The sequence below is a fragment of the Pterocles gutturalis genome, unplaced genomic scaffold (genome assembly GCF_000699245.1).
Source record: "Pterocles gutturalis isolate BGI_N339 unplaced genomic scaffold, ASM69924v1 scaffold17429, whole genome shotgun sequence".
In the NCBI taxonomy this organism is placed as follows: Eukaryota; Metazoa; Chordata; class Aves; order Pterocliformes; family Pteroclidae; genus Pterocles; species Pterocles gutturalis.
The window spans coordinates 26,250-36,589 of record NW_010133639.1 but is presented as its reverse complement, the minus strand read 5'-3'; the positions used below and the strand labels follow the sequence as shown (position 1 = coordinate 36,589).

At 41.6% G+C, this 10,340-nt stretch overlaps 1 protein-coding gene across 1 annotated transcript in view; it reads left to right on the top strand.

Moving 5' to 3' along the window:
* ACAD9 (acyl-CoA dehydrogenase family, member 9) overlaps window positions 1-10,131 on the top strand; it is a gene marked incomplete at its 5' end in the record, with an annotated part of 22,219 nt that extends 12,088 nt beyond the window's left edge. Inside the window, 9 exons of the mRNA XM_010081309.1 lie at window positions 73-143; window positions 496-615; window positions 1,462-1,590; window positions 4,326-4,405; window positions 4,985-5,111; window positions 6,882-6,959; window positions 8,016-8,144; window positions 9,218-9,290; window positions 9,768-10,131. Of these exons, the coding sequence (XP_010079611.1) occupies window positions 73-143; window positions 496-615; window positions 1,462-1,590; window positions 4,326-4,405; window positions 4,985-5,111; window positions 6,882-6,959; window positions 8,016-8,144; window positions 9,218-9,290; window positions 9,768-9,868 (908 nt within the window). The remainder of the gene's footprint in view (window positions 1-72; window positions 144-495; window positions 616-1,461; window positions 1,591-4,325; window positions 4,406-4,984; window positions 5,112-6,881; window positions 6,960-8,015; window positions 8,145-9,217; window positions 9,291-9,767) is intronic.
* Window positions 10,132-10,340: the final 209 nt, after the last annotated feature.

Below are 10,340 nucleotides of genomic sequence, written 5' to 3'. Positions count from 1 at the left end.
CAGGAACAGACTGTCACCCTTATAGTTCTGCTCTTTTGAGATGGTTTGTTTGTCTGTTTGTTTGTTTTAAAGAAATGACAGCAGAGTATGCGTGTACCAGGAAACAATTCGATAAGAAACTGAGCGAATTTGGATTAATTCAGGTAATGAAAAATGAAAAAGCTAAATCTCTGGGCTTTGTGTTGACTGAGTGCAAGGGCATAGATTATGATGGGGTTCTTTTGGCTGCACTGGTTTGAAGAAGTTGCTAGAGGTATTAAATTTGTATAAAATTAGTGCAGACTTCTGTGCACTGATCTTTTAAATGTCTAGAATGATGAAGGTAATGAATAAGGATATTATTTTTTTTAGATTTTTCATTATTGTTTTGCAGTAGTACTTTTATTAATTGGTATTTTACACATGAAAACTGCAGTGGTGCTCTTAAGTTTCAGGCTTGACTGTGGGATTTTGCGTCTGAACTGCTGTGTGATTCCTCACATTGCTGTTTGACAGGAGAAGTTTTGTTTTATGGCTGTGAAAGCCTATGTAATGGAGAGCATGGCTTACCTCACTGCAGGGATGATGGACAAGCCGGGCTTTCCAGACTGCTCTGTGGAGGCAGCCATGGTCAAGGTAATAAATTTTATTGAAAGACTGGCCTATGGCTTTGAGCTAATGCAGACCAACACCTCTCCTGTTTTTCAGTCTACATTCCAGATTGCTGAGAGGCTCAGGTATTACATTCAGACATATGATACAAAAACCTCAGATAGATGAAAAAAATGGCCATTACTGGTTTTCTCTTACTTGCCATGTGCTATTGATTACCTCAGATTCAGGCTTTTCTCACTATATGAAATAAAAAGTGCATACAACAGGGCTGGAATGTGGTTGTCCTCTTGAGTTCTGGTTTTATGCAGCCTTACACGGCAGCCGTAGTAAGGAGATGCTCGGTTATAATCCCAGCTGCAGGCCTGGCTGAGGTGCTTTTGTCCTGGCTGTCACTTGGGACTGGTTGCAAAATACATGCTGCAGAAGGGCCAAGCCCTCTGTGCTGGGGTGTGGCGGTGTGGGGCATGTCCGTGGCCTGGGATGGGGCTGGGTGCTGCTGCCTGGCGGCACCCCTGGGGAGAGCTCACAGGTTTTCAGCCCCTGCTGATGGTCCCTTAGGTGTGGTCAAGGCAGAAGCCCTTGTGTTGGGTGAATGTGGGCAGAGGTGAAGTGCTCCAGCGAGCTACAGCTGTGGCTTTGGCTCTGACTCTCCTGGGAAAGTTTCCTTACGCAGCCATCTTTGTGGACTGCAAGGATACTGTTAAAGTTGGACCAAAGGACACAGCCTGAGCCATATGGACACTATTTCAGGCCTGCTTTACACAGGACTGTCGTAGGAGCAGGACAAAATACCCCAGCCAGGTCACACAGGTACAGCAATGTGTGCTTGCTTCGCAGCGTGGTGACTAACGTGCTGTTTAACGGCAGGTGTTCAGCTCCGAAGGTGCGTGGGCTTGCGTAAGTGAAGCACTGCAAATTCTTGGAGGCCTTGGCTATATGAAGGATTACCCCTATGAGCGCTACCTCAGAGACGCCAGGATACTGCTGATTTTTGAGGCAAGTATGACTGCGCTGTTTATCCTGTGAGCTGAAATTCACACTCTCCCATTCTGTAAACCTGAGCTGAAACCCAGGTGTTGAGCTGACCCGGCCTCATTCACTAGCTGCAGAGTCTGTAGTAGTTAGAATAAGGCTGGAGAACTGATCTTGTTTACTTTGGAGATACGGATAGTACTTTCCTATAGCAAAATAAGGTACAACAGCTTTCATACAGTAACCAGAAAGTGTGAGTCGCAGTAGAGACTGGCACCAGCTTTGCCTCTGGAAAGAGCAAACTGGTAATAGATGTACAGGGTAGTATATATACAGTTACATATTTATTTATTTTTTTATACTGATAGTGTATATACGGTTTCTTCTTAAATATTTAGAAACCTTGAGGATGTTCTTAACAAAATACGCCGCTGTTACAGCTATACTGTCATGAGAAAAATACAGTCCTAGTTATTGGCTTGGGTTTGTTGTTGTTTTGAACAGACTAAAGGATTCTAATTAGCATAAAAGCCTAAAACTATCTTCGCTGACAGAAGCAACTCATCAGTTTATGCTCAGTAAATAGTTGTAAATACATATGCTGACTCACGATGCAGTCAAGAGTACTATGTCTGCCTAAGCAAGAGCCTTATGAGAACGAAGTTGGCCATCTTGCTTTGTATCAATCATATTTTGAAGCCTTTTTTGCTGCTTTTCTTCTCATGTGTCTGGATAGGGTTTGGTAAGAGGTATGGGCAAAATTTCAATTTTTAAACAGATTTCTCTAATAGGATTTTGTATTTTTTTGTGTGGCTAAGCTGTTCTGTTGGTGCCTAGACTTGAGTAACCTTTCCACTTGTGTGCTTCTCACAAGTGACACAGGGTTAATTTAGAAGTTTGAGTTAACTTATTGATGTGCATTTATTTAAAAAAAAAAAAAGTTGGCTGTGAAATTTATTCTGTTTCCAAGATCAGTGACCACCATTCATCAGTACATCTGAGTCGGGCTTCCAGACTTTATTTTTCTTGATGGGCCATTTAGAAATGATTGTTTACCTCCTGGTGTCAGACAGCAAAGATCTCAACTGCAAATTAATATAAGAATTTTCAAACCATGGTTCGGTGCATAGCAGTCACCTAGCTGCTCTTGCAAATCGTGTTTGTCTCGTGTAAGTAGGAAGAGTCAATTCCAATATTGATTGAAGAGCAAAACCAGCCAAGCTGTAAGGTCATCCCCCTGTTCCTGGGGGGTTTGATGTTTGTGAGTCTGAGAGACATTCTGAATGTTCAAATCAAAGCCAGACACAAGGAGCACTTTTTAGCCTGGTTGAGGCAGAGGCTTTCACATTGGACAGGTTATAGGAAGTCTTGTTTAAAAGAAAAAAACGTAACACCACACCAGTGGAATTCCTGTAATTCAGCTAATTTTTCTCGCTGATCCCAACAGTTACATGAAGTTACTCTTCTGCTAAAACAAGGAGGTTGTGTTTCCCTTGTTTATCGTGGCCTGTTTGTAAGGGGCCAGCAAGCAGGTCAGATAAATGCCACTGCAGCAGCCCCGGACAGAACGCTTCTCCAGGGTCTGTTTCTGTTCCACAGCAGTAAGGGGGGCTGGGCTGTGCTGTGCCTCTCCAAAACTTCCTGCCTAGTCTCAGTAACAGACGAATGCCTTTTCTTTGAGCTGTCACCTCTCTGTCACTCAGCCTGTCGCTGGGTCATTGCAGTTTTGACGCTGATCTAATGCTCAGGTGCTTTTCATCTGTGACCAGCCTTCTGTATTTCCATCTTCATTCTTCAGCCATCTGTAGTAAAACCATCGACCATATAATGGATTCCCAGACATCAAACCGTACAGCGGCTGAGGTTGGAAGGGACCTCTGGGGATCATCCAGTCCAACCCCCAGCTCAAGCAGGGTCATCTGGAGCCTGTTGCGTGGGATCACGTCCAGGCGGGTTTTGAATAGCTCCAGAGGAAGAGACTCCTCAGCCTCTCTGACCAAGAAATCCTCTTCATTTCTTGGGCTGCATTTGCTTTCCAAACAGGCGTATTAAGCAGGTTTACAACCATTTAAATGTTCCTTTTCTGGAACAATCCAGAACTAATTTTTTACTCAAAATGCATTTAGTCTGGTTTCTTTTTTGTTGTGATACATATGTACGTTTAGTAATGAGAGGCTCACAGTTAAATGGAAACAGAATTTATAATTGAGATAAAGCAAAAGATGGCAATCATATCTGGATGGAGGAAGAGGAATCTTTTAATACTAGAACAATAGAGAGACTGGTAAACAGACCTGCTTGGAAGACATTCATTAGCATTGTAAACTTTAGGTAAGTAACAGTTAACTAAAGAACTTGTCTTCAAAATTGTACATATAATTAAAAAAAAAAATTAATGGAGTGTGTAGTCTTTGTTGCTTGCTTCCAGTATCCCTGACCCTCTGCCACCATGTGTCCTCCACCTCCCCAGCTTCTGTTACTGCTTCAGGCTGATGCATCTGGGAGTTGTTTCTGGCATGTTTTCCATACAGGTGATGATCATCTTTTGTCTCAGAGCTCTCAAAAGAATTTTATCTTTTAAGTCCAAATGCATTTTGGAACATTTCGGGGAGAAGCACAGCGCATAAGTTATTTAGACAGTAAAAGCAGTTTTAGGAAAAGTGTCCAGAAAATATTAGCACAGCATATCTTGATTTTTGAAATACTAAAAATACTTTGTACTTGATATTGACTTCACTTTGTATTGTGTTTTGGTACAGGGAACAAATGAAATTCTGCGACTGTATATTGCTCTGACGGGTATGCAACATGCAGGGAAAATCTTAACAGACAAAATTAAGTATGTCCTCATTTACTGCTAATAGTTTTAATAAACTGGACGGAATGTGATAACTAACTATAGATAAGAGGGGAAACTGTAGGAAAAACCCACAGTATTTCTCAATGTACTGTCTGTCTAAAAGACAGTTCAGTGTTCTAGGGGGTCTCTTCTTTTTGCATTTTAATTGGATTTTTATAGATTCAGGAATCTTGGCGTTGTATTTTATCTTCTGATTCCATGTTTTGTAAAATTCTTTCTTACAAGACCAGTAATTAAAATTTTGTAACTTCAGATTGTATAACAAAGTTTTATTGGTAAGACAGCTGCATTGGACATATTGGGTACACTGGTCTCCGGAATTTATTGTATTTCTGACAGGAATGGAATCTGAGCCGTGTTGTATACATTTAAGGCTGTATAATTCTGCTTCTGGCCTCATAGTAAAATTGATCAAAAGACTTGATGTTTCATAGACACCCTGCAGGTGTTTTGGTAAAGCATTTATTGATAATTTTAACTGATTATCTGAACCTCCTGAAATGTCCCTTGCAAAGCAGGACATGGTCTCTAACAGCTGCTCTTTAACCAACATTTTAGAGAAATCAAGAAAGGAAACGTGGGAGTGGCACTGGGGGAGTTTCTGAACAAATTACGGGACATAATGGGCAGAAAAGTGGATTATGGGCTAGTCGGTGATCGTGGAGTGGTGCATCCCAGCCTCCAGGTAAGCGCAGGGGGACACGGTGCTCTTTGATCAGACGCAGACACTGGTCTTTCATATTTGATTCCCTTCATGGGTTGTCACAGCTTTGTATCCTGTTTATCCAAAACAAAGGGAATGCCTGTGAACAGTGAGATGTACAGAACTAAGCAGATGTTTGTACCATTTCAGGACTTAGTTACAGACGTTATATGGGTACACATCAAGGCAAAATGATCCAGGTTTGTGTCTATTTTAGGAATTTATAGAAACTGAGCCTTCACAGTATTAAAGGCTGTGTTTGTAATGGTCTGTTGCTGCCCTTCATAATAAGCTCAGTTACAAAACATAGGATTTTTTCCTGGTTTAGTTTTAGATAAGAATTTCTGTGAACTATATATATATAGACACACTTGCCTAATCACTTAGTAAATAATTTTTATGGCCAAAGACAAATGTTCTGTTAACAGAAAAAAGATAAGGGGTGGTTTTCCTCTGATGTTCTGTTAGTGGTTTGAAAAACTGTGTCTTCCAGGTCAGGTATTTTAGGCACACAAGTAAGAGGATTTGCTGGGACTTGCTAATACTGTTCCGGTCACAAAAGGAAGCTTAACAATACAGCACCTGCTTCAGGGACAGAACACTGTGTCCTGCAGTGCCACCAGAGCACCTGGCGGATTGTTTTAACTACAGGAATCCTGACCTAGCTGATGCGCTGGAAGTTTTCTCCCTACTTAGTAGCAGGATTTGAGACTGTTGGTGAATTCACACAAAGTACCAGATAATCTTGATTTTTCAGGGTTTTCATAAGCTGCAGCACTTTTAGAGTAAGAATTAGGTTTGCTGTGCAGAACTAAATGTTGCATAAGAATTTTTCAAACTATTGCTTGCATAAGACTTAGACTGGAAAACTACCAAAAGTAAAATTTAGAAAATTTTCATGCATATTTTGTTGAAAAAGAATAATGCCTATCTGGCTTTCAGCAGCAAACCAGATGAATGTTGAAAAAGCAGTGCCTGCCAAAAGAAAATCTGGTATTAGTTGGGCTGCATCTAAACAGTGATTTTCCTCTTGGAGAAAAATCAACATTGTATAATCCCATTCCTTTTAGGTAAATAGGCAAACCTTTTATCCTTTTTAACTGAGAAGAAAAAAAAAAAAAGTAAAAATGGTGAAAGGTTACCTATGGAATTCTGGTTGATGATTAGAAGTTGATAATAAACACTGTGTTTAGGAGAAAATTGAACTGCTGGTTCTTTTAGAGAGGGAAAGTTTGGTCCTGTGGTGAAGCACGCATCTTGGGGCTTGCATCCTTGAACAACTACCAGGCAATTCTGTTGAATTTGGTGTATGTTGCTCCTTCATTTTGATCACTCAGAATTGATTCCAGACCTCTTGACAGTGTTCTGCTGGACTTCAGTCTTTCTTGGCTAATTAAAAGAGGAAAACTAGTTTGGTGCTGTAGTTGAGAATTCTGACTGGTGTCCTGGCCCCTAAACCCGCTAGCAGCCCTGGCCGCCTACAGCCAGAGACCTGGCTCAGGGGCAGAGCTGCTGCTGGCTCCTGCAGAAGGTCATGTTCATGTCACCCGAGATGGGGGTTCAGTGGCCACGCAGCCCCGGAGGTGTTCATGCTTCCCCCCAAGGTGTTTCCCTGGAATGTGCCTGTTTAGCTAAAAGTGTCCTATTCGAAGGGGGTGGGGAGGTGTCTGGGGTTTGGGGGTTTTTTTGTTTTTATTCCCCCCCCCCTCAGAAGACTACTCAAATTGTTGTATTTTCTGTTTTATTCTTTAGGAAAGTGGCAAGAAACTTGAAGAAAATATTTATTATTTTGGAACTACAGTGACAGGCCTGCTAAGTAGGTTTGGCAAGGTAACTGTTATTTCTTCTGTTCGTTATTGAGTAGTTTATCCTCAACCAGACTGGCCTCTCTAGACTCTAGAGTGGACTGAAATCCTACAGCCAATGTAATGGACAACTGTTGTTAAAAAAAACCCAACCAAACAAACCACCAGCAATTTCTGTTAATTAGTTGTTTTCTACCTCTGCAAGCACAAACCCCACCTGCTCCAGTGACTCTCTTAAGTACTTCGCTGTGATCAGTCCCTGGATCCCATTTCTCTGTTCCCAAATGAAGAGGTACATGAGCAGGTTCTGAATTTATACTATTCATCTGCATCATCCATGCAAAGTGGTGTGGTTAAAACAGGAGCCTGACCTGAGAATCCCCTGGATTTTCAGTTCGTAGCAGTTAATCTGACATTTTCTGAGAATGCGTATCAGAGCAGGCCCTGCCCCATTCCGCCTTAACCAACACACAGGCTTTGGTGCTTTAATTTCATACAATCACGGAATGGTTTGGGTTGGAAGGCACCTTAAAGATCATCCAGTTCCACCCCCTGCCATGGGCAGGGACACCTCCCACCAGCCCAGGTTGCCCAAAGCCTCATCCAGCCTGGCCTTGAACCCCTCCAGGGATGGGGCATCCACAGCTGCTCTGGGCAACCTGGGCCACTGCCTCACCCCCCGCACAGGAAAACATTTCTTCCTCAGATCTTGTCTCCATCTCCCCTCTTCCAGTTTAAAGCCATTACCCTTTATCCTATCTCTGCATCCCCTGCTCAAGAGCCCCCCCTCTCTCCTGTAGCCCCCTTTAGGTGCTGGCAGGTGGCTCTAAGGTCAGTGACTTTGGGCATTTACCAAGGTGGTTTGAAAACGCAGCAATTGTACTGTTGGCTGCAGCCAGACAGACTATAAAAAGGTGGAATGCAGTCAATCCAAAACTTTCTGATTTAGGGTAGAAATTCTATGTAACAACTTACCTGTCTACACTAACTATCAACCTAAATACTAATTATGAAAAAAATGTTTGGTTAAAATTTTAAATTGACAAACTATAAGCTCTAATAATCATTTTTACTCTTCCAGACAATAGTGGATGAGCAGTTGGTTCTGAAGAGGGTGGCAGATGTAGTTATTAATTTATATGCCATGACAGCAGCTATTTCCAGAGCCAGCCGGTCCATCAGTATTGGTCTGAGGAACCACGACCATGAAGTGAGTGTGCTTTCCATTCACACCCATTCCGTGTCTGTGCTCCTTGGCTCACGCAGCTTAACAGTCGGTATTTCTGACCATTCTACCTCACCAAGCGTTTGGTTATAAAGAGGCACGATCCAGTCTCAGGCTTTTCCCTGAACTGTTCCAGCCTGTGTACGTTTCACAAGTCTCTGCCCAGCTGCTTTTGCCTCAATGGGCTGACCTTCCCCTCAGCTCTGAGACGTGCACGAGCACGGCTCTCCTGAAAGAGCGCTCTGAACCAGCCGGCACTGCATGCTGATGGCTCAGACTTTGCAAAACCTCAGTGACAAATTGCTTTCATTCCACTTACAAATACACTCTGCGTTTGTTAAGAGTTTATAACTTATCATAGCAAACTCTCCTGTAAAACCGACAGCACACCATGCTGTTTCTACGCTGATGGCTGCAGGAGGGCAGTAGCCACAGCAGTTGCCTCCCAGGTGCTCTGAACGCACGAGTTGGACACAAAGTGTTTAAAATGTTTTAACACAAACACCCATTTATTAATTAATTACAAATGTGCATGTTTTCTTAAACCTGCTAGTATCATGCAGTTCTTCCCAAATGCTTTCCATATAATCATTAACAAATAGTAACATATAATAAAGCCAATATTTTTTCAAGTAAATTTATTGACAGTAAAGTGAGAGTTTGACACACAAGTGGTTGTATAGTAGCTCATGTGAAGTTTCATGGTAACATGAAACAAGTAAATTTGCTAAAATTAAGTCTTAGACAAATCCAAACTGATTAACGTGTGTCTTCACTGGCCTTGAGACTTCTTATTCTGTGTGTGTAAGCCCCTTCTGGATTTATTATCAAGGGTGTATTCAGTCAGTTTTGAGTGAAGGGGTCATCCCAACTCTGACGTTCAGTAGCTGTGGGGGAAAAGCAACAACCAAATTTGCAGTGTACGTGGCCAGCTTGCAGGGCTCCATTATAGAGACAGAACTAGACTTCCAGAAGTTTAAATGACTGTATTTTTACTGCATTGTTTTGTTTATGAAATACATTTACTAGTTTTTAACTGCGTTTTACTGTTTTCTCAGGTGCTTCTTACAAATATCTTCTGCACAGAAGCATATTTCAAGAATAATTATGCCATGGCTCAATTAGAAAAATGTAAGTTCTGTAAAATAAAAGAACCTTTGTACTCATGGCTTTCACAGACTCCAAACAGAAGGAGGTGGTTTTGATATGGCCAACAGGAAGTTTTGCTCTGCCTTTAGTGAGGCTTAGGAACAGAACCAGTACCAGTTGAATATAAAGCGTCTCTTCATTTCATAGATAAATTGCAGTGATACTCTTTTTTTTCCCCAGCTGTGGGTAGGAACATAAAATCTGTCAGTAGCAAATGCTCCTGTAAAGAAAATATTAGATCGCCAAATGGGTCAAATCCTAATCATGAATTAGGTAGACCAGTTAGGTGTTTGGTATGTGGAACTCAGTCTGCAATCATCAATCTACTAGAAGATCATGTGAAATTATTTCCTGGCACTGAAGTGGATACTTGCATCTGTATTCTAAAAGCCTTTTCTAAAGAAATTTGGAAAACCTATTTATGGTACTTCAGTTAATTTTCCTGCTGTTTCTCCACAGATGCAGATGAAAATCTGGATGACTCTATTAAAAAAGCTGCAAAGCAGGTGCTGGAAAAGAGAGCCTATATCTGTTCTCACCCCCTGGACAGGACATTCTGATGACGTCCCTGACAGCAAATACTGATGAATGTAAAACAGAGACTAATTTTCTGCAGTTCAAGTGTTTGACACCTTAAAAATAACTATTTTATGAGCTTACCACATGTAATTAGCTGTAACTATGTAAAATGAAACTTCTAAACACAACTTCATATCAAGAGGATTAATAAAGACATTTTCTTTAAATGCCAAGTTATCTTATTAGAGAGATATACATATATACCTGTGTTTCCCTTGGAGCTGAATAAAGACACAGTTGAGATTCAGATGGTGTTGAGTTTCAGACACAGTTGAGTTTTCATCCCAGGGAAGGTTTGGGGTGTTTCTGTAAGTATTAAGCTAAAAATCAGCTCCTTGCTTACCTTTAGAGCAGCACTGACAGACTTGCAGAACCAGAACAATTTGGTTTGGCAGGGACCTGCAGAGGTCATCTTGCCCAGTGCACTGCAGACAGCAGCACAGCTACAGTCAT